This window comes from Patiria miniata, unplaced genomic scaffold (assembly GCF_015706575.1).
Source record: "Patiria miniata isolate m_02_andy unplaced genomic scaffold, ASM1570657v1 HiC_scaffold_22, whole genome shotgun sequence".
NCBI classification, from domain to species: domain Eukaryota; kingdom Metazoa; phylum Echinodermata; class Asteroidea; order Valvatida; family Asterinidae; genus Patiria; species Patiria miniata.
In genome coordinates, this window is record NW_024037061.1 from 10593324 (window position 1) to 10616434 (window position 23111).

Genomic DNA, 23111 nt, shown 5'->3' on the forward strand with positions numbered 1-23111 from the left:
TCATCAGTATCATTCAAGTTATCTACGGTTTCAGATGGAGAAAATGGCGAAACAACATTTTGTTTTGGAGTCATTTTACATAGTATCCTTGGTGATCCAGGGAACTATCTTGATTGTCTCTGGATTGGAAACTTCACCTTATACAGGCGAACATACATTTTACGCTGCAGAAAATCGCGCACTACAAGGGTTAGCATATGCAAACAAAACTCTGCGTTCTCGCGTCCTCTGTGCACGGGAATGCAGCATGGATGAACGTTGCAAGTCGTTTAACTTTAACGACTGCAATAACATGTGCGAGTTACACCTTGCCACAAGACGAGAGCATCCCGAAGACTTCAATGCAACTCAAGGGAGTGTGTACTTTGATGCAGATGAGGACACACCTCTCTACTCACTGACTAATAGTCCCTTGAATTCCTACAGAAGTTGCAAGATGCTCTTAGATGCCGGTTATCGTTCAAGCGGTATCTACACAATCAACCCAGAGGGATTCGGTAATGGCGGTCTTCTTGTCTACTGTGACATGGAAACTGACGGCGGAGGATGGATCGTGTTTCAGAGGCGACAAGATGGCAGCGTGGACTTTTACCGTAAATGGGCCGAGTACCAGCTTGGGTTTGGCGATCTGTCCGGTGAGTTCTGGTTGGGCAATGACAACTTGGTGACTCTGACGTCTGATGATTCACAAGGAACATGGGAGCTACGCGTTGATTTGGGGGACTGGGCGGGCAACACGGCATGGGCAAAGTACGCAGATTTCCAAATATCCGGGGGTGAGTACAATCTGTATATTGGCCAATACGATGCCAGCGGCACTGCCGGTGACTCTCTTGCGTTAAGCAGAGGACGTCCCTTCTCAACAAAGGACATTGACAATGATGCATTGGGATCATATAGTTGTGCACAATCCCGCCACGGAGCCTGGTGGTTTGGTGGTTGTTCGCATTCCAACTTGAATGGTGAATATTACCCAGATGAGCATGCAGCCGCTGATGAAAAGGGCGTGCATTGGCGCCACTGGAAAGACCTTTCCTATTCTCTGAAAACCAGCCAGATGAAACTCCGTGCGAAGCGGCAATGAGTACTTTTTTGCAAACTGACATTAAGTTGGTTATTGTAAACTCAAAATTTAATATTGACACGCCCACCGTGGAGGGCATGGCAAATTTCCAAAGCGACGGAGCCTACCGGAGTGTGGATGTTAAATCCCTTCCCGGCCTTAATAAATAATAGATGAAAAATATATCGAATGAAACGACGGGTAAAGTTTAATCGGTAATTTGTTTGGGACAAGTTTAGAATTATTTGCGTCCTGACAACAATTCATTTGGTAGACTGGTTTCCACCTCTATCAGAACCAGTGTACTTGCAGAGCAGAGCTGCTAGAGAGAAAACAGGTTTATTTGGGGTTTTTTTGGACGCCCACAAAAGCGAAAAAAGCAGGTGAATTGAAATTATCCGCCGCATATCTATATTCAATACTTTTGGTTAAATGTGAAAAGTTGTTTAATCTCGTGCTTTATGATCTATGGATAAGAGGCAGCCAAAACAGCACATTATTTAACACTGGCTCGAGCTCACAAAAAGGATAAAAGCTAAAATTCAAAATGTTTTAAGTCTTGATGGAGAAACGAATATTGTACAAATGAATCATTACATCAAAGAGATCTAGTTCATTAAATGATATCAATTCAAAACTTTGGTGGCGGGATTTTCCTCCTGCCAAAAGAATACAACTCAAAAATGCTCCACTAATCTGCAAACTCATCGTCGTTACAGAGATTAAGGATTTCAGCTCTTCACTCTAAAAACATTAGTCAGATTTGACTAGAAACCAATCAAATTTGACCAGCCATTCATGGTCAGCTGGGTGCAACTAAAAATCGGTCAATCTGACTAGATTTTTACGGTCAGTATTATTGACTTTGGGAAAAATAGTTATGCAAATAACTAAGATTGGAGTCGAACCCTACCACTTTGTTTGTCATATTATGAAACTTTGCATGGTTAACTAAATTCCTAGTCGTACAATTTTCAATAAAAAGGAAAACCAGTCAATATTTTGACCAAGTTGTTTTTAGAGTGTTGTACAATTTGGTTTTGTCGTTTCGCTCAAAATTGTTATGTAAATATAAATGAAATGATAAGATACGATTTTCAAAAAAATCCGAAAAAAAAAACAAAATCAACAAACCAGTTGCCATCCCATTTAGTTAATCTATAGCTGAACATGCCGCATAATGTAACGTGTGCACTACTACCAGTGTTTAATAACTTAAATTCAATTTACCTGAATGATAACTGCTCGTATGGAGTATGAAGCTACAGTGCGCAAAAAAAAAAAAAAAAAAAAAGATTAATTTGGTTGGATCTAAACGTAGTTATTTGCTATTTTGCTTGTACATTGCATGATGTAAATAATGACATTTGACGTTGAATAAGCTGAGTGATAAGAACCAAACCATTATTGATTCTTATCACTCAGTTTGCTGTTTGCAATTCTGCTTGTATATTGCGGCACAAAACAAAAAAAAGGTTCCAATGACCTATGACGTTGAATAAACCGAGTGACAAGAACCAATCCATGTTTCAGTTTTCCCGATTCATTCAAAGTTTTCTGTTTGCAAGAATGTGATTCTAGTATTGTGTTTAGCAGCTGTAGGGCCAGTGGGCTATGTTTCAAAACATCAGTTCCAAAATGTATTCTCTAATTGACTGAGAGAGCAGAAAAAAGCATCGAAGATTATTTTTTTTTTAGGGAGCATGTGTTGTCCTTTGAAACCGTACACACAAAAAAAAACAAGCACTGCTCTGAAGCACAACATATCATGGCACCCGACTCTCCGTATCTAATTTTAATGTTTGAATATTCAAATGACCCGGTACCACTGTGAGAGACTGGCTGGTGAAAGCGAACTGCTTCACGCAGGGGACGAGGTTGGATGGAAACTGAAGTCGGCAGTGACTGACAAATATCCCCGGGTGAGTACAATCTGAATATTGGCCAATTCAATGCCAGCAGCATTGCCGGTGACTCTCTCGCGTATCACAGCGGACGTCCCTACTCAACGAAGGATAATGACTATGATCTAGCGGGATCATATAATTGTGCACAATCCCGCCACGGAGCCTGGTGGTTTGGTAGTTGTTAGCACTCCGGCTTGAATGGTCAATATTACCCAGATGAGCATGCAGCCGCTTATGAAAAGGGCGTGCATTGGCGCCACTGGAAAGGCGTTTCCTATTCTCTGAAAACCAGCCAGATGAAACTCCATGCGATGCGACAGTGAGTACTTTTGTTGTGAACATATAATGAAGTTGGTTATTGTAAACTCGAAATTGAATATTTTTACCCAAGTCTGATACGCCTGCCGGAGAGGGGCATGGCAATTTTCCAAATTGACGGAGCCTACCGGAGTGTGGATGTTAAATCCCTGGCCGGCCTTAATAAATAATAGATGAAAACCAAAATGGAAAAGAAGACTATATGGTATAACAAGTGCATTGTTAGAAAAATGATTATAGATGTTTAGCAGGTATACCTGAAATGCGGCTACGAGGCTTAATATAACACATACATAAAGCATATACACCATCTTGCTGTCTTGGGCACTATCGGACAATAGGTGGCGCTCTTCAAGGTGGCACAATATTGCCGACTGGCGTTACAAAAACTAAGCACTTGTGAAAAAGTGGCACTCGTGAGAAAATATTGAGGAAGGGATGAATCCCCCTTTACTCCTCGGAAGCTACGTGACTGATATACGTTCGTAAATAACAGCGCCCCCAAAACGTAATTAAAAAAAATCGAATGACAGCACCGACATCGAATAAAACAACGAGTTAATCTGAAAATTCTTTCTTGTGAAGTTTATAATTATTTAAGTCCTGACAATAATTCATTTATCACATGGTAAACTGGTTTCCACCTCTATCAGAACCAGTGTACTTGCAGATCAGATCTGCTAGAGCGAAAACATGTTTTGATTTTTGGGCCCCACAAAAGCGAAAAAAGTAGGTGAATTGAACCTACGCATTATTATGTTCAATATACCTTTTGAACATAATGTGAAATTTTATTTAATCTCATGCCTTATGATCTATCGATAGATGGCAGCCAAAACACCACATTACTTAAACATGTTTCGGCTTCACAAAAGGATAAAGGCCAAAATTCAAAATGTTTTAAGTCTTGATGGAAAAACGAATATTTTGCAAATAAAACATTTCATGAGTGAAATATAGTTCAACAAGTAATATCGATTCTAAACTTTGGTCGCGTGTTTTTCCTCCTGCCAAAAGAATACAAGTGAAACGCTTTTCCGCTAACCCGCAAGGTCATTGTTGTTACTGAATTTGTGATTTTAGCTGTTGTGCAATGTGGTTTTGTCGTTGCAGTTTAATTGTTATGTACATACAAATGAAATAAGAAACGATTGTCAAAAAATAATAATCAGTAAAAAAGTTTTTTTTCATTAGATGTAACGTGTGCACTACTTTTGAATACCTATGTTGAGAAAATGAAATAGCTGAAATTCAATTTACCCTGAATGATAACTGCTCATATGGAGTACAAAGCTACAGGGAACAGAAAACTAGATTAATTTGGTTGAATGTGAACGTATTGGTTTGTTATTTTGCCTGTACATTGCATAATATAAATAATGACATAGGACGAAGAATAAAGTGAGTGATAAGAAGCAAACCGTTATTGATTCGATCACTCAGTTTGCGGTTTGCTATTTCGCTTGTATATTGCGGCACAAAACGAAAAAGTTCCAATGACCTATGACGTTGAATACACCGAGTGACAAGAACCAATCCATGATTTAGTTTTCCCGATTTATTCCAAGTTTTCTGTTTGCAAGAATGTGATGCTAGTAGTACTAGTTTTTAGCAGCTGTAGGGATAATGGGGCTTTGCTGAAGCCAATCGCCATTAAAAAAAAAGGATGCTCAAGCTCCCAAATAGCTCTATTTTGCAACAAAATAGAGCAATTGTATACCTATTTCATCCGCATTTCACAGACGTACGAGCTCGCAGTCCTCTTCAATGCTTCCACTTTTTTTTTACAAACCCTCAAGTTCATGGCCCACAAAATATTCTAATAGATAAGAAATTGAGGGCATGCAAATCGTGATTGGCAGACGTAGGCAATTTCGGGCCTATTTACCATTTACTATTTAACCTTTAGTTCAGCTCCCTATATCTCATCTATAGAGGGCAGCACACGAGTTACCTGGTGACACTACATGCTTACTTTTATACTCCAACCATTGTGAATAATTTGTACTTAACTTGACTGACTCACTGACGTATGACGAACTCATTGACTGTCACTTGAAATTAGACTTACCTATATCTCTCGCTGACTGACAGACTGACTGACTGACTGACTGAATATCTGGGTTGCCTTTTTTTCAGCGTGGCCACTTCTTGGGATTTTTCCCAAGAACTTTGGTTAATTATTTGGGTTTTTGTATGAAGGCCTTCAAAGTATTTCGGACAAGATCAGGGAGAGGAAGATGGGTCTGGCGGGCCACTGCCTCCGCCAACCGGAGCTAGCAGCTCATGACACCATCCTGTGGGAGCCGACTCATGGAACTGCCAGGAAGGGGCGGAGACAAACCATGAACATCGACACGCTGCGGCGGGACGTTGGTCTCAGTGACACGGGGGAGCTGAGGATCCTAATAACAATAATGATAATAATTTGGGAGGCTAATCATCCATACTCGCAGCCGGTATGCTGAAGTGCGAAGGACGCGGCTACCATGTGGTCGGGCCGCTGGCACGTAAAGGCGCCTATGGCTGCCGGCCACATCGACCCTTATACGACCACGGAGCACAGCCTGAGATCGAAAATGTTTGATAATTAATGCTGGATAGGGAAGAGTGGAGGGAGGCTAGCAAGTCCCGAGATGGTGTAGGATAGGCTGCGCCCTCGCATCGCATCTTGCAATTTCAGAGCCAATGGGGCCTAACAGTCAATTCCTGGCGGCGCCATTCCCGAGCTCTCCAATAAAAGATTTTGCGTGTAGAAGTTTAACAATATGCAATTATTTTGGATTCGCCTAGTACTCACCTTCCGTAAATGTCTTTCCCGGCCTATATAACAAATCGATTGATGTAGTGGCACTTCGATTCCCTGCCACGAGGTGATATTTGCTATGATGACAGGTCGTTAAACAGCCAAGTTCAAGTACAACACAGACTAGATCTGTTGGGTGCTCTGTTGGGTGTAGTGTCCCTCGTCTGCCCAATCTCGAATTGGTTTAGAAAAGAACAAATCAGTCATTTTGTCAATGCTTTACTCTGGTTTTTGTTCTTGGTTTCCTAGATGATGCAGATTACGTCAGCACATATTACTTCGGGGACTACCTGATGATGGCAGACTCCTTCTCTTATGCCGTGAAGGAGGGAGCATTGGAAGGCACGGCCATTTTCTCTGTCTCCAAGGGTGACTGCATCCCTACCAGCGTCACGTTCATGGGTGCACAGCAAGGAAGTACGTCAACTTCTTCTTTGGATGCTTTCTACCTTTTTTGTGACTCAATATTTTCTCTTTTATAATTTCAAGCAGTCTACACCTTTTATAGTTACCAGGGCCCAGTTTTATAGTGCTGCTAAGCACACAATTTTCTGCTAACGGAGCCTTCGTCTCTTTCATTGAGACTGTGAGCAGTAAGCACATTAAAAGCACGCTAAACCCCAGACAAAAAATTTGCTTAAATTAGTGATGTAACAATAGAAATCTCCATGCGCGTGCAACCATTAGCACATCCAAGTCATGAAATAGAATTTGGATGAAATAAGTGAGCACAATATTCTGTTATAGTTAGCACAACTTTTCTGCTTGCTCTTAACCCTAACCTGCCCAATCCTTCAAAATACTCTTTGCAAAATGGAGGATTTTGCAGAATTGAGGCTATAATGGCAAAAATGTGTGGCTGATTTTGGAGGATACACTTTGTCAAGGTCTTGGGTGGGAGCTTGTGTTGTTTATGCTCAGCTGTGCATACATTTAGGCCTACAATGTAGATTATACTTGAAATCCTCCGCGCTGCTCCAGGATGTCACTGGCTCTGCCTCAACATATTGACAGTGATTGCTGGAGGATTTTGTAGGATTGAGGAAGTGGTCACCCCTCCAAGGACCACATTCAGGGAATAAAAGAGGATTTTGCAGGATGGAGGCTGTATGCAATTTATGGAGGCAGTTTGAATATTTTGCAAGATTGAGGTTGCATCTTGGCCAAAATGCCTCTAGAGGGAGTTAGGGTTAAGCTACTTTATGAAAGTGGGCCCAGTCTTTTACTGATGTTATATTCTTTAACTGTTTCAGTCAGTTTTACCCCTTTCACACTACAACATGGGGTTATACCTAGGGTTGACGGCAAACCTGTGTTAACCCCAAGTTTAAGGGTTAAAGATAGCGTTTAGGAGCTGCAATCTGTAATCTGACTTACAAATGACTTGTAATTGACTGCCTATATTGGCTTGTGATTGACTTTCGAATGAAGCGTGAGTTAAGTGGGATTGACTTGTGATTGACTTAACAGGGCTGTGTATCGGAACCGGGTTCCTAAATACCCGACCGTTGATGTCAGGAACTGGATTATGGGATCGGGTACCCGTAAACAAGTTTACAAATTACTTAGTAACTTCTTCGTCAATGAAAAAAAAACCAAGGTTTTGCATGTCGTTTGTGGAGAATTTTCAAAATGAAAGCCAGGCCACATGGGAAAACAAAACATATTGCATGTTTATGACGCTCATTAAAGTTGCAGTTTACACAGTAAAGCTATAAAGCTCACTGATCCACACTTGTATCTTGCTGTATTAACACACGGAAGTGGTAGTATTATCTTGTGGACTTTTATGAACAATTTCAACAGCAATTTCCAAGATTTGAATTTTGGGGTTGGGTTCTTTAACGGGTACCCGGGCACCCATGCTTCCTTCAATCGGGTATCCAGTTCCACCGATACCTGTAAATGCACACCCCTAGATTGATTGAGTACAATTTTGACATGTCGAGTACGAGTACTTTGCTGCCCGAGTACAAGTACCGTCATTTCAAGTACAAGTACTTTAACATTCGAATACGAGTACGAGTACGAGTACTTTAACATTCGAATACGAGTACGAGTACTACAAAAAAGTACTCGAGTAGTACTCGAGTACAAGTACCGAGTACGAGTACTACAACACTGGCTTGGCATTGACTTGGCATTGACTTGTGATTGACTTGCGATTGAATTGGGATTGACTTGCGATTGAATTGTGATTGACATGTGATTGACTTGTAATTGACTTGCCAAAGACTTGTGATTGACTTGCGATCGGCTTCTGATAGACTTGAGAATGGTTTGTGACTTGGCTTTCTATCGATGAACCTTTGATTGACTTGATGATCTCAGCTTATTCTCCCCCTCTCTGTCCCCCTTGGTCTGTCCAGCACCAGTCCTTGAGGTCGCTGGCTTTGTCAACTACACCTATGGAATCCAAAACCCTGCCAAGTACTTCACCATTCCTGACTACTGCTCTCAGGTGAGACTCACTTACATTGAATTTCATCCCTCCAGCAAGGGCGGATTGGGGGGGGGGGGCAGTGTAGCTAACTACTCCTCCCCCCCCCCCCCCATTGACAAACCAATGTTTAGTTATTTATATAACTTGGGGAAAAAAGTCCTTAAGTACCCTGAATGTCATCACTCAGTATTGCAAATCCTGACTTTTTCTTCAGGCCTTTGGTCTTTATTGTATGCATCGCCCCATCTTCCCCCACCCCATGAAATAATCATGGACTTCAGCACCCCAGCAACCACCCTCGGGGGAATCCTGGATTTACCCCTTTTTCAGATTCAATAATCATGCATGAATAACACCCAGATAGAGTCACACCAAGCCTAACATTTCACAAGTTTTCAGGGTTCAAATTTAATAGCAGTAGCCCGCTAGCCAAATGCTAGTCAAAACAGCGGCGGGCTAGTCAAACTATTCCTTAAGTAGCCCGGCTGGCGAGTCAACAATTATTGGGCTACGGCAACACTGAAAGGAAGAAATAAATCTTTCAGTTCAGAAAGCAAACCTGTATCAAAGAAAAAAATTGCGGGCTAGTGAAAATGCCCGCGGGCTAGTTAAGAGTCTGTTGCAGTTGCCCAACTGGCTAGAGAAAAAAAAAGTTAAGGTCCAACCCTGCAAGACTTACCTCTTGGGTTGACATTTTTTTTCAAGTGGAATTGTCCTTAATGACAAGTTTTAATTGTTTCCTGACAAGTGAGGAGGCTGTTGCTTTAGGAACACACTCAACAGTTAAAAGGGATTTTGCACCCACAGTGTACAATGTATGTGTAACTCTCAGAAAACATTTGTGCATAAGTTTGCTCAGTGGCTGGATGTCATGTACTAATCAGCAAAAGTACATCCCCTGAAAAAAAGGAGATCATTATAGCAAACATTTGATGTTGAAGCTGCTGAAATACTGAAGTTACTGCCTAAGATGACATCATTTTTGCGCATAAACATGATAAATGTGGAAATGTGTAGCAGCCAAACTCTACATAGGCTCCAAAAACTGCAAAGCCCCTGAAATGCCCATTAACATGATAAATGGCAGTATGAAAAAAAGACAATTCTATTGAATGGATTCAGAACGGCTATTCACAGGAATTCTGGCATGGGTGGCTAGTGCTTAAAGCGCTTGCTTCTCACCACTGTGGTCCGGGTTTGATTCCCAGCTCGGACCACATGTGAGTAGAGTTGTGCGTTGGTTCTCTCCTGTGCCACGAGGGTTTTCTCCGGGCTCTCTGGTTTTCCTCCCTTTGAAAAAAATCAAACACTTTTGATCTCTGGCTGTGCTCTGTGGTCATACATGGGTCCTATGGCGGCAGCCTATATGGCACCTTTAAATGCCTTCAATTCGACCACCTTGTAGCCGCGTCCTTCGCAATTCAGCTTCTCAGCTGCGAGTGTAAAGATGATTAGCCTCCCAAGTTTTTATTGTCATACTCAATGGGTCTGATTTAACTCATTAATTGGCGATTCTGGGTAATCCTGTACGATAGCACTGCCTGACTCGCTTCACCCATCTTCCATCCACTGTCAGTCAGTCAGTCAGTTTATGAGTCAGTAATTGAGTCAGTGAGTCAGCAAGGTACACAGCGGGCACTAGGAAGGTCCTCTGGGACCGGGAGATAAAGTACATGGACCTTTAATGTAAATTTTGTTCCTTGTATGTACATGGCCCTTTAATGTAAATTTTGTTCCTTGTATGTACATGGCTCTTTAATGTAATTTTTTTTCTTTGTGTCAGGTTGTGTGTACGTGTCCCTTTAATGTAAATTTTGTTCCTTGTGTGTTTTTTCAGCAGGCGTCCAGTCCAGAACCCAGGCAGTACAACTCGTTCATCCACCGATTCTTTTGAACGTGAAGGAGCAAGTTACGTTCATTCCCCCCCCCCCCCCCCGAAAGCCTGATTTTAAGAAACCGAGAATGGGCAGTTTAACAAGCGAATATTTTGGAGTTTATAAAACCATCCATCTCCCATCCGTCTCCTATTTGTATATTTTGCACTTTTACCTACAGTGGGATTTGTAGTATAGTACATGTATAGGCCAAATGCAGTTGTGATTGTCTTGATTTTTCGACAATGAATTTGTTAACTTTTCCACTTTGCAAATATTGCAAACATTGCAGAGAAAAAGAGTCTTACCTCAGTCATGACTACATGTAGGTTTGTTTTGAAAATCTCACATACACCCAATATTTGTAATCATAGCATATTTGGTGATACAGTAATTTTGTGCATGTACATCAGACTATCTGTAATTGAGGGTTTAAAAAAAAAATGATTTTCATATACTATAAAACATTGTTGGTATTTTGTATCAGTAACTTTTAAAGTGTCTTTTTGGTATGTGATTGGATATATACTCAAGTTTTCAAAGGAATCTAAACATCACGTTTTAAAAGTATTGGACACCATCTGCAAAAAAATCTGGAGCTTTTTGAGAAAATTCAAGGAACAACGTTATAAAACTGAAGCAGGTAATTAAAAAATTAACCCGTCTAAAATTTAGCTCATTAGATATCGCACTTTTTGTGACAATTTCGAAAACGCATCTTCATTTCTCTAAAAGCAAAGCATAGGTTTCCATTGTCAGTGATGTGGTTTGGTCCTAACCATCGCAAGAAAATGATGGTAATTTTTTTTTTTTTTCCAAAATTACAGCATGCCAAGTATTTCACAGGAGGCTTGATCCTATTATTTATTACAACCAAGTTAGATATTTCATGATATTTTGACAGTTTCACTTTTGACCGTTTGCAAGTGGTGTTCACTACCTTTAATGTAGCAATATTGCAAATCTCACTCAAGTACTAATTTGTACCCTTTTTTTTTTAAACAATACAGCATATAACGAATAAAAAAGACATCTTGATAAAATATTTGTAACAACGAATTTAATTTTGAGAAAAAGTTTGCTCTAAGTAACGACAGGGTTTGTCCCAAATACCTTGTGAAATTGCTCTGCTGGATTGCATCATGGCAGTTTTGCAGTTGGTCGTGGGACACTTCCGATAAGCAACTAGTCACGAGACCAAAAGCATTGTGCATATGATGATGTTTTTTCTTCAAAATTTATGGAAGCCACAGAGTTGCAACTTCCTCGGGTTAGGCCAAAAAAAAAAGTCTCCAGTTTCTGGTATGCGCGCGCGTCGCCGTAGCCATGCGCGTCGGCAAAATGAAAAAGTTTTTTTTTCAATGAAAGATGATGTCTCAAAACCGCCAAACTCACTGGTTGGACTGGAATCCTGCTGCTGCACAATTTTAACGTGTTTTTAGATGGGGTTATGATCGAGAATAAGCTTTATGTGGCCTCTCTGGACTCCCATATATTTGCACTAAGTTTAGTCGGGCACCATTTGCAGTCATCAGCCGACATTTGAAGCAAAAAAAATCAGGTAAAAAAAAAGAAAAAAAAAGCCGCGTCGCCGCACCACTTTTTGGACAAGCTCCATACCAGAAACCGGAGACTTTTTTTTTGGCCTTAGTTGTGCATCCGAATTTGGCCAATTGTGTTGCTTCAATCGAAAAAAAAATATATGCACAAAAAGAAAATGATCCGTTGTACCTTGGGTTTTTGCTCATCAGGGTTTTCCTTCTCCCTGCCGAAACCTTGAAATATCTCCCCTTGTTTCTCTTAGTTCAAGGATTCAACTAAGAGTGGACAGTGGGGGAAATGAATCAAGGAGGACAAGGGCTAAATTAAATATAAACAATTAAACCGAGCTACGATCCAGTCATGGGGCATATCACATGTCAAGTTTGCAGCCAAAAAGTTATCAAAGATCGTCTCCAAATGGGGAAAAATTGTTTGTCAGCCAAGTATCTCGCATACCTTGTTTAACACTTAAATCAGCAGAATAAACAAAAGTACAAACCGTTACCAGAACTAGTTCAACTGCAAATGTCCGACTAACAAAATAAAAAAAAACAAGGAGAAGACGTATAATCTTATGTTCCATCTTGCATTTATATATTTTTATTTGAACTAAAATTTGACGCAGCTCTTTCTCCTGCCCCAGGCTCCTTCCCCTAAAAAGAGAATATATACATGTACAAAGAAAGGAACTAAAGACAATTTAAAAATAATGATCAAGAAACATTGCGCACTTTTTGAAACTTCAGATTTATTAATAATTTTACTATGATGGCCAAAATCAAAAGTTACGGACACCGTGGATTCGTCTTCAGGGGACACGTTTTTTACAGGTAGCCCTTAATATACATGTGTAAGTAATTATGAAAAAAAAAGGAAAGACCAATTTATTATGAATTATACGTTATTTGACTTCAAGTGAATATTCTCAAGTATCCTGTGAAATGTTACCGGCATCCATAACCACCATAAAATACTAACCGTCAAATCCATACATTGATCAAAATTACAGCACCTGTTGTGAAGGTCTGCCAATGAAAAACATATTCAGGATGAACAAAAACCGAGCGAAGTTAGATAACCGTTAAAATATCAAAGACAAATGTCCTACTTGAAAGACTATAGAAATAAAGTAGAGCAGTAAAGAAAGTAGAATAGTTTTACATTCGTCTGCGAGCGGTCTATAGGCCAAATTCAGATTGTTCTATTTGTTGTGGCTGTTGTTCGACTTCAAGTTTTCAGCAGATTGTTGAGAGCTAGTGTACTCGTATGTCACAGCTCAACGGAGAATCCTACGAAAGCCCATTAGCGCCACTGCAAGTATATATGTTGCGGATTATTTAATTCGTTATTACGGATTATTAATTCGTTATTACGGATTATTAATTCGTTATTACGGATTATTTAATTCGTTATTACGGATTACTAATTCGTTATAACGGATTATTTAATTCGTTATTACGGATTATTAATTCGTTATTACGGATTATTAATTCGTTATTACGGATTATTTAATTCGTTATTACGGATTACTAATTCGTTATTACGGATTATTAATTCGTTATTACGGATTATTAATTCGTTATTACGGATTATTTAATTCGTTATTACGGATTACTAATTCGTTATAACGGATTATTTAATTCGTTATTACGGATTATTAATTCGTTATTACGGATTATTAATTCGTTATTACGGATTATTAATTCGTTATTACGGATTATTTAATTCGTTATTACGGATTACTAATTCGTTATAACGGATTATTTAATTCGTTATTACGGATTACTAATTCGTTATTACGGATTATTAATTCGTTATTACGAACTATTTAATTCGTTATTACGAATTACTCATACGTTCTGAGTCATTACTCGGCAAGTATGGCACAGGAGTGCAAACGTTGTATGCAAAGATAGCGCCGCCTAGCGGCGCTATATACACAGGCCCCTGGTCACGTGCTCTCCACGTGTGAGAACTTCAGACCTAATTCGTAATAACGAATTAATAATCCGTAATAACGAATTAATAATCCGTAATAACGGATTAAATAATCCGTAATAACGAATTAATAATCCGTAATAACGAATTAAATAATCCGTTATAACGAATTAATAATCCGTAATAACGAATTAATAATCCGTAATAACGAATTAATAATCCGTAATAACGAATTAGTAATCCGTAATAACGAATTAATAATCCATAATAACGAATTAATAATCCGTAATAACGAATTAATAATCCGTAATAACGAATTAAATAATCCGTTATAACGAATTAATAATCCGTAATAACGAATTACATAATCTGTAACATATATACTTGCAGTGGCGCTAATGGGCTTTCGTAGAATCCAACTCGAACCAGAAATGTCAAAGCTTCATGTGAAACACAACTGGTTAATCCTGGTCAACATCCTGGACATGGGCGTCGCGAGGGGGGGGGGGGGGGGGGGGAGGGGGGGGGGGGGGGGCCTGGAAAAGCAAAAAAAAAAAAGCAAAAAAAGAAAGAAAAAGAGGCGCGCAGTTATAATTGGTTCAAATTTAATTAGTGGGGGGGGGGGCAAAATGTCCATAGCCCCCCTCTAAAGCTGATAAATCAAGAATATGTTGAGAAAAACAGGAATTTTTTGAGAAAAATGTTTTGCCCCCCTCTAGAAAACAATCCTGGCGACGCCCATGATCCTGGACACATAAAACCCCGTGCAATCATACACTTATGACCGTGTCTGCACTGTTCGAGTACGTGTTAAAAATGCTGGCTGACGCAAGGTTATGATGCAGAAAAGGTCGAGACCGACATTGTTCCGTCTTGTACGAAATATCCTTTATTTGGCATATGACGTCAGCAGGTAATGATTGATCATGACCACGGGACACTGTTTACCTATATTAACAGGTCACATGGTCGGGACGGTGCATTGTGAAGTCTATAAAATGCTGGCCCCTTGCTAAATTCGTGTCAGCTTCGAATCGACGCAGATAATAAGAGCACAAGAGGAGTTTCATTTCTATCCGCAAATCCGGCCAGGCAATTCGTCGTATATACAACATGAGCATCAAGTCGGTTGTGTTTCTTCTGCTGGTTGTGGTGGCAACGAGCTACGCTCAGACAAAGTGCTGCTGCCCTGATCAATTTGAAATGAATGAGGGTAAGTTCATGGAATGGGTTAATTGCATCATGCAGGGTGGGTCGGAAAGAAAGTGGTCTAGCCGTAGCTGGAGCATATGATTCATGATCGTGAGATTGTGGGTTCCGAGCCCTGCCGTGATGCGTGTTGTGCCCTTGAGTAAGGCCACTCCTCTCAACCCATAGGCGTTAAATCATGGGTACCGATATGCTAGGAAGGTAAAGGACTCGCTGTGGAGGAGGTGTGGCAATCCCCCCCCCCCCCCCCCCCCCCCCCCCCCGCAGCGGGATTCGTGGACTCGAGTCTGGCCCAATCGCGCCATTAACATTTCGGGAAAAAGTAGTTGACTTAATTGTTCCTCGTATATGCAAGACAAAAATTTTGACAGCAAATTTAATGAATGTTTCAGCCTTTATTCAAATGATTAAAATCTCAGTTGCAATTGAATGCGTGCGTGCCTCTGCTAAATATAGCTTCTTATGACATTTATGAACAGCTACAAATATGGGTAACGGATATAGATCAGTTTTAGTAATTTTTCTTTCGAGCTAAGTGGAAGCTGCTTTTTTTCAGATACTATACGTCCTAAAGTGTTTCAAACTTGAATTCTGTGCTTGTTTTAAGAAAAGAAAAAATCATTCGGTCAATTTCTTGTAACTTACCATGTACATTGAACGTCAATTCTTTGCGATCTTTTAAGCCTTCATTTTATTGTCTCAATGTATTTATCGAGTTTCAATGTGTTGTGAGGTATGTATCAAGGCATGCTACAATTAAGCTCTCCATATCGTACCTTCATCTCATCAGGATTTTTTCTACAGGGTGAGCCAAAAAAGCGGAGCCCAATTGTCGAGACTATTGTTTTAGCGAAATTTTGAATGTGTCACTTTCAAAATCTAGGATATGAAGGCCCAATTCATAAGTATTCTTTTAGTACAGGAATCATTCAAACAACTTGTGTACTTCTCAAGTTACGAAATTTTAAACACAGTGGACAGAACTTTAAAACGGTGGTAGTATTTAAAATTCCGTAACTTGAAAAGTACGAGTGATTTGAATGATTCTTGTACTAAAAGATAGCTTATGATTCGGGCTTATATAATCCTAGATTTTGAAAAAAAACTACATATGCAGAACTTCACTAAACAATAGTCCCGACATTTGGGTTTCGTTTTTTTTTTTACTCACCCTGTATTATGTTGTGGTTATTTGCTGTGGAATAAATGTTACTAAAAATGGAAAGAAAAAAAAAGAAGGAAACTGAAGTTCACGAATGCTTGCATATTGTCGCTTGGATACACTCTGACATACATGATATTAAGCACTGAGTGGGTTTCAAGTTCATTCGTTTCACACTTGCTGTATCCGTGCAGGCGTAGAGGTTGGGATGAGTCAAGCTGGAAAGGGCTCGGCCGTATTTGAAAGTGTGCGCCTCGCCTTTGACTACACCAACAAGCGTATCGGCGAGATCGGCACAGTAATAATTGACGGGGAAGCCAGCCAAGTTCAAGTCATCCTCGACTACAACAAGGTAATTAAGGGTACGGAAAACCGTGCAAAGCATATCAAAATGTTTTCGACAGCGATTTTGGAGACTATAATTTTCTGTGCTAACAGGGACATGGCCACCTCTCTCTAGCTTATCGGCTTCATCCCTTGATTTCCTCGTCTTCTAATTTCATTCATGTCTGTATTTTTAGCAAAGAAGAGAGCCCAAAAGAGTTTGTCTAAGTTAAGGCCGAATAAAAAAAACAACATGTTTCTCGTCCAGGTTTTTGAAAAAAAAAGACGAAGAGGGGCTTTTTATTTATTTATTTATTTTCTTAAGATGGCCGCCATTTTAAAATTTCCTGCAACCGTTGGTGTTTCCACTGTTCATTGGTTGTATTAGTATACAATGAACAGTTTTAGATGCATTTACTTTAACCATGGACTTTTTCGGTGGTTTTTATTACTGCATTTTTCAAAAATAAAAAATAATAAAACAAATTTCAGGCGGCTTCCAAAAAGAAAGCGGGCGGGGATGAGAAACATGTTTTTTGTTTTACTTCGCCTTAAGGAATTTTCCATTTTGTTGACAGTAGTGCATGTCGGCATTTAGAGAGCAAAGCCTGCACGTCCCCGACACGTGCCTTTAGATTATGAAGACGGTTTATGTTTTGTTGCCATGCATTGAATTCATCTGGTCATAGCTTTATCAGTTGAAATGACATATTACATGTATGCCGATTTTAGCATGTCCAACTAGCCGTTGCTAATGATTTAGTGATACGCGATAACTCGCCGCCGCGAGAGGGCGCTGTCACGACCAACCAATAACTCCCACTTGTCAGTGTAACTTGTCAGTGGAAACTGCTAAAATCTTTCCCCCGAAAAAAATGGGGAAACTAGTGCGCATGCGCTACTTCTGCAGGTAATTACGGTCCATTTTCAGTCCTACACACACTTATTAAAAACAAAAGAGCTAACCAGTGAAGTTGCAAAGGTCTTGCTGCATCTTTTATTACATTGGAAGAAATTTTAGAGTTTGCTTCGAAGCTATGCTATATATATTTTTTTTAATTGCGCGCTGCATATATTAGGTAAAACAGGTGCGCGCGCATTACACAACCAATACGAATTTCCCTAGACGTTGTTCTGACAAGTTCGGCCGTGGGTGATATTGGGTTATCGCGTGAGTCAAACCAAAGTTCCAGAATTGATGCGGCGATGCGTTTTTTATAAGGGGGGGGGGGGCTTTTTAGACACGCTTAATTCACAATTTGCTCAATTGACATCATCAGCTTAATTGACATCATTTGACGCTAGGGGACGCTAGCGCTGTTCCTTTTTGGTGACGGGGGCTCGCACCCCAACTCCCTTCGTTACTCTTGGTTCGTGGTTGGTTCATCTCCTAAATACTCCACGTGGGAGTTCATACAGAAGACCAGAAAAGCCAGGGCAAACCCCTTCTCATAGCGATAAGTATCACTGGGTTCTTTAACGGGACCTATGGCTTTACGCCTATAATGGTTATAAGTGCCTTGCTCAAGGGCATAGTGTCCACCCAGCGGGCTCAAACCCACGCCACTGTTGCCTCTGAAACACCAGAGCATGAGTCCGGTGCTCTTAACCGCTAGGCCATGACACTCCATGCAATTTCTGATTATAACACAAACATTTTCTTTTTAAACCATTGATGTGTATAAACAAATCTGTGTGCAAGCAATACTATTAAGTACCATTTGTAGTTTTCGACCAATGCTGTCACCACATTCCCGAAAATCCGTGCGTTTTTAATTTACATAATTTGCGAAATTGATTCTTTCCATCACAAAGGGCGTTGGATACAGCATTGATCTGAAGACCAAGCAATGCCAGAAGATGCCTGTACCCGGACCCATGCTACACTGTGTTCCTGGTAAGTACCACGTGATGTCTGTGTCACGTGTAAGTACCATGTGATGCATGCGGCATTAAAACGGATATTTATCACGGAAATGCGGAGTTTTTACTCCCGTCCGTACTTTCCGAAAGACGTCTTTCATTCTCAGAAAGACTTCTGTAATATCTTATCTCGGAGGTCATCTTTCCCTGATCTAGGAAAGTCGTCTCAGTTGGACACTTCCTGATAATTTATCAAGAAAAAGCGGAGTCGCGAATGGGCAAGTTAACCCTGCGCAGAGTGACCTGTTGCCCTTTTGGCCCCAGGTAACCGATTTTTTTGGAAAAAAAAACCCAAAAATTGAGGGCCAATGACGGTCACCTTCCATCTAATCCTCATTCGACCCTTGCCAAATAAGCTGATTCAATGAACTTTGCAGCCAGGGCTTCACCCAGGCTGTGTCAACAAACTTTCGACCAGGCCTCCTGCCAAGTCTCATTGAAACATCAACAAAGACCTGTAACTTGACACAGCCATCTTTCTTCATAACTGCATACAACTGCATACCACAGCCGCCAGTCAATTATCTTTCCAGCGCACTGTCTGGCAACTCTCTGGACACTGTCTGGCACGTGGCTTTTTGTTGTATTGCTATGAATAGGGTCTTGCGTAGTGCGGGAAAGTACCTGCTGCCCAGAGGGCAGCAGTTGACGAGTTGTAAAGTTTTTTTTGTAAACGCTGCGCAAGGTTAAGCTTCCGTAGATTCGAGCCAGATCAAATGAATATTTGCATTGATTCATCTCTGCAGTTGAAAGTGTCTAACTGTTAAACACATTATAAAATGGCTTTCTTGCAAGAGTTTACTAACATAAATTATTTATTGTAACGCGTCTAAACTTGAGTCGGATTCATCATGCAAACTACTGCAAAAAGCGTTTACAAGTTAAACACTAGGCCTGGACACTGCACACACTGTCAACAAACCTAGTGTCTTTATAGCGCCCTCATTGTTTTAGGCATCTTGGAATTGTTAAACGAAACTGCCTTCGTGGCGTTGCATGGCCATAATCTGTTAATCATATTGGTGCTCATATATTGTAAGTGCTGTTCTCGAAAACCCATTTGATCCGAATAACGTTTTTCTTCTTCGTCTATCTACAGACAATGCTACATACCAGGAAACTGTCTACCTGGGCGACCATAAGTTGACTGTTGACTCGTTCGGCATATCCTTCAAGACTGGCACAGCTTCGCTGTCTGTCTCCAAAACCGATTGCATTCCAAATAGCTTCAACGTGATTGGACAGTTTGGAGAAAGTAAGCACAACCCATTCTCTCAGAACACCGAAACGACGGGTACCATGTGGTGCAGATCGACTCCCATGAGACTTCAGTGAAAATTACGCTTACTTCCAAAATTTATTTAAAATACTCACAACTCTCCGAGGTATTTGAGACACCTATCAAATTAAAGCTTATTTCATCATCTTTCATTTTCTGTTATGGGTGGCCATCCGATGACTTTTGGGAGAAGATTCCATCCAAACATTATCACCCCTAAAAGGAGTCCTGTGGCCCATTGCCATTTTGAAAAAAAAAAAAGTTTCATGCACTCCATTGCAAAATAGAGCAATTTTCGGGCCCAATTTCATCAAAATTTCACAAAAATACGAGCTCGCAGTCCTTTGCACGGCTTCAGCGCCCCTTTTTATAACAAACCTTCAAGTTCATGGTCCACAAAATGCTCTAATAATACAACAATTTAGAGCATACAAATCGTGATTTGGTCTGCGTAGGCAATTCTGGGCCTTCAGGTCTGCCCCCTACTTCTAAATTAAACACATTGTAATCCAATCGGGGAAGATATGGATAGATATATTAAGTGTCCTTCTTCATTTAAGTTTAGAAATAATATTTCATACATTTGGGAGATTCGCAATATAGCTCAACTATTAAGGATTTGCATCCACGTGACAGTATCACGTGAACGGTGCAATAGCCGCCATTTTGGACTTTTCCCGTTTAGTTTATCAGGCCTTCAGACATAAATACTATTGGTTATATTTTTGTATAGCTGCTCTCCTTGCCGTGACTGGGTTTTACAACTACAGCCAGGGAATCAAGAACCCGTCCAAATACTTCACGGTGCCTGACTACTGCCCGAAGGTAAGGCGAATATAACATTGCTCATCACAAATAGACCCCTTAATTGCACGGTGCGCCCTTATCCCACCGCCCTGCAAACAAGGCGCTGGGATACTCGGATGAGCTTCACATAATCTTGTGAATTATGGCCTATGTATAAAGCATCTGGCTGCAGCTGTTCAAGACCATGCACAGTTAGACAATGTGGGCAAATACAGGTACAAACTGGTGTACGGGCATTGCAATTCACTTTGGGGACTTCGACCAGTGAACAAATGAGCCTCCACATGTTGCAAGAACTGTTTTGTGGACTCGCACAGGTCGTGACACAGTGTTTTCCACTTTCGAAAAAAAAACAGTGTTAGAGGCATGTTTGGTTAAGGGTTATTTATAGCAAATTGAAGTAAATTAATTATTGAGGGAAAGTAAGGTCAAAAATTCACTTTCAAAAACTCTTTGCAGCACGTGTCAATGTTTTTAAACTTGTTATTTCGTAACTACACGAGAACAAAGCAATGTCCACTTAAGTATGTAACGCAAAATATCTCTGTACTCAACTGTATCACGAGCGCAATAAAGACCTGTCCTCAGATGTGACGTCAGATGCAAATGGTCTTTGATACATGTTTTAGTCATCAGGAATAAATTGTAACAAGTCCCCTATCAGGCCCAAAAAAAAAGTCTCCGGTTTCTGGTATGCGCGCGCGTCGCCGTAGCCATGCGCGTCGGCAAAATGAAAAAGTTTTTTTTTCAATCAAAGATGATGTCTCAAAACCGCCAAACTCACTGGTTTGACTGGAATCCTGCTGCTGCACAATTTTAACGTGTTTTTAGATGGGGTTATGATCGACATTAAGCTTTATGTGGCCTCTCCGGACTCCCATACATTTGCACTAAGTTTAGTCGGGCACCATTTGCAGTCATCAGCCAACATTTGAAGCAAAAAAGAAAGTCGCCGCACCACTTTTTGGGCAAGCTCCATACCAGAAACCGGAGACTTTTTTTTGGCCTTATCTTCAAGTAAATTTTTGAGACATTTTGGTGATAAAAAGAGAGAGGCAAGTCTGTATTAACCCTGTCTTTCGACTTGAATCCTGTAAGGCATTTGTGTTTACATCTATAATTATAGTTGGCGGTATAATAACAGGCTTTCGTACGATGCCTTAACATGCCACATACATCCACAAGTGTAAACATTGCGCGGATTAAAACACGTGAAAACTGGATATTACATGTATTACGTGTTGAGAAATGTGTTCAAACTTTAAACACAGTTTTTTCAGGGTACTTGCACCATTATAGCTTCACGAGGTTAGCTGACTTGATAGCTTTACTGCAGAATAGCGGTACAAGAACGGATGGCTGTTAATGCACCGTTTTTAAAATTTTCCTTTTTCTAAATTCGCAGTCGTTTACCGAGGAACCAGTTTTTGGCAACCGACCATCTTACAAGCTGTTCTCGTAAAATTACTACTTGTCTGCACATTCATCCCGACGGGTGACGGTAGAACAAATCGCAGGATTTAGCAGAACTATACACTGTGTTTTATAGGTTAATACTAACGTTCAAAGTGCAAAAACATGTTTGTTTTATTCTCAGAGCTTTTGTCTATTCCCCCATAGAGCTATATTAATTTAATATAGCTCTATGATTCCCCTGTATTTCAGCTATAGACCTACACTCTTAAAGGTCCGGGGTAAGATTCGACCCAAATATGGGTCAAATTTGACCGTGTCAAAATGGCACATATCCGAGCCACCTTTCTTGGCCATTTGACCCGAAAAAAAAAACGCGCCAGAAGAGAATCAGGTCAAATCTGATCCGGATTTCGGGTCAAATTTGACCTAACACTTTTCCGTGTCAAAATGACACTTCTCCGAGTCACCTTTCTTGGCCATTTGACCCGAAAAAAGGCGCTAGAAGAGTATCAAGTCAAATCTGATCCGGATTCCTGGTCAAATTTGACCTAATACTTTTCTGTGTCAAAATGACACTTCTTCGACTCCGAGTCACCTTTCTTGGCCATTTGACCCGAAAAAGCGCCATTATAGTATCAGATCAAATCTGAGCCGGATTTGTCGAATCTGGCCTGAACTTTGTGGGTTGATCCCTGTAAACGCATTGTGCGTATGTGCAGTAAGAAATATATGCCGTTGTAGTGTGAAATTTGGACTGTTTGAAGTATGGGCACATCGGTTGTATTGCGCATGCCTAAGTGAAGCTTATTAGGACAGTAATAGGTCACGTGTGAGGGTTAGAATCCATGTAAGATATAAAAGTCCAGATTTCATTATGACACCGGCTACTTTTGGGTTCATCTCAAGCGGTATTGGGTACCGAAGTGAATACATCACGCCCACGCAAACACTGGCAAAAAAGAAGGTGGCGGGCACGCGCGTGTGTATTGTAGGGCGATACGATTGTCCAGTATAGGTGAATAACACTGCATGCCATGTTTACCTATGTACACGTACGTGAGTGGCTTCACGGGCACATGCATTTGAGCAACCATTGTAGG

General features: G+C 40.5%; 3 protein-coding genes across 3 annotated transcripts; all 3 read left to right on the forward strand.

Moving 5' to 3' along the window:
* On the forward strand, window positions 1–1630 carry LOC119730910 (ficolin-3-like). Its single transcript, XM_038203975.1, has one exon. The coding sequence runs from the start codon at window positions 35–37 to the stop codon at window positions 1082–1084; it is 1050 nt and encodes a 349-aa protein (XP_038059903.1). The 5' UTR covers window positions 1–34; the 3' UTR covers window positions 1085–1630.
* Window positions 1631–5528: 3898 nt separating this feature from the next.
* LOC119730043 lies at window positions 5529–11454 on the forward strand. Its single transcript, XM_038202832.1, has 4 exons — window positions 5529–5747; window positions 6283–6511; window positions 8464–8555; window positions 10375–11454. Exons 1-4 carry the CDS (start codon window positions 5529–5531, stop codon window positions 10429–10431), a joined length of 597 nt encoding a protein of 198 aa, XP_038058760.1. The 3' UTR covers window positions 10432–11454.
* A 3414-nt stretch (window positions 11455–14868) lies between these two features.
* On the forward strand, window positions 14869–22308 carry LOC119730869 (development-specific protein LVN1.2-like). Its single transcript, XM_038203932.1, has 6 exons — window positions 14869–15104; window positions 16457–16614; window positions 18402–18483; window positions 19609–19764; window positions 20522–20613; window positions 22001–22308. The coding sequence occupies exons 1-6, from the start codon at window positions 15005–15007 to the stop codon at window positions 22055–22057; spliced, it is 645 nt and encodes a 214-aa protein (XP_038059860.1). The 5' UTR covers window positions 14869–15004; the 3' UTR covers window positions 22058–22308.
* Window positions 22309–23111: the final 803 nt, after the last annotated feature.

Excerpts from the sequence above, each read along its gene's own strand:
- LOC119730910 (XM_038203975.1), top strand. The coding sequence starts at position 35 with ATGGAGAAAATGGCGAAACAACATTTTGTTTTGGAGTCATTTTACATA.
- LOC119730043 (XM_038202832.1), top strand. The coding sequence starts at position 5,529 with ATGGGTCTGGCGGGCCACTGCCTCCGCCAACCGGAGCTAGCAGCTCAT. Across the intron at positions 5,748-6,282 it reads ATCATCCATACTCGCAGCCG|AAAAGAACAAATCAGTCATT; the intron begins GTATGCTGAAGT and ends GAATTGGTTTAG. Across the intron at positions 6,512-8,463 it reads CATGGGTGCACAGCAAGGAA|CACCAGTCCTTGAGGTCGCT; the intron begins GTACGTCAACTT and ends TGGTCTGTCCAG.
- LOC119730869 (XM_038203932.1), top strand. The coding sequence starts at position 15,005 with ATGAGCATCAAGTCGGTTGTGTTTCTTCTGCTGGTTGTGGTGGCAACG. Across the intron at positions 15,105-16,456 it reads TCAATTTGAAATGAATGAGG|GCGTAGAGGTTGGGATGAGT; the intron begins GTAAGTTCATGG and ends GTATCCGTGCAG. Across the intron at positions 19,765-20,521 it reads GATTGGACAGTTTGGAGAAA|CTGCTCTCCTTGCCGTGACT; the intron begins GTAAGCACAACC and ends ATTTTTGTATAG.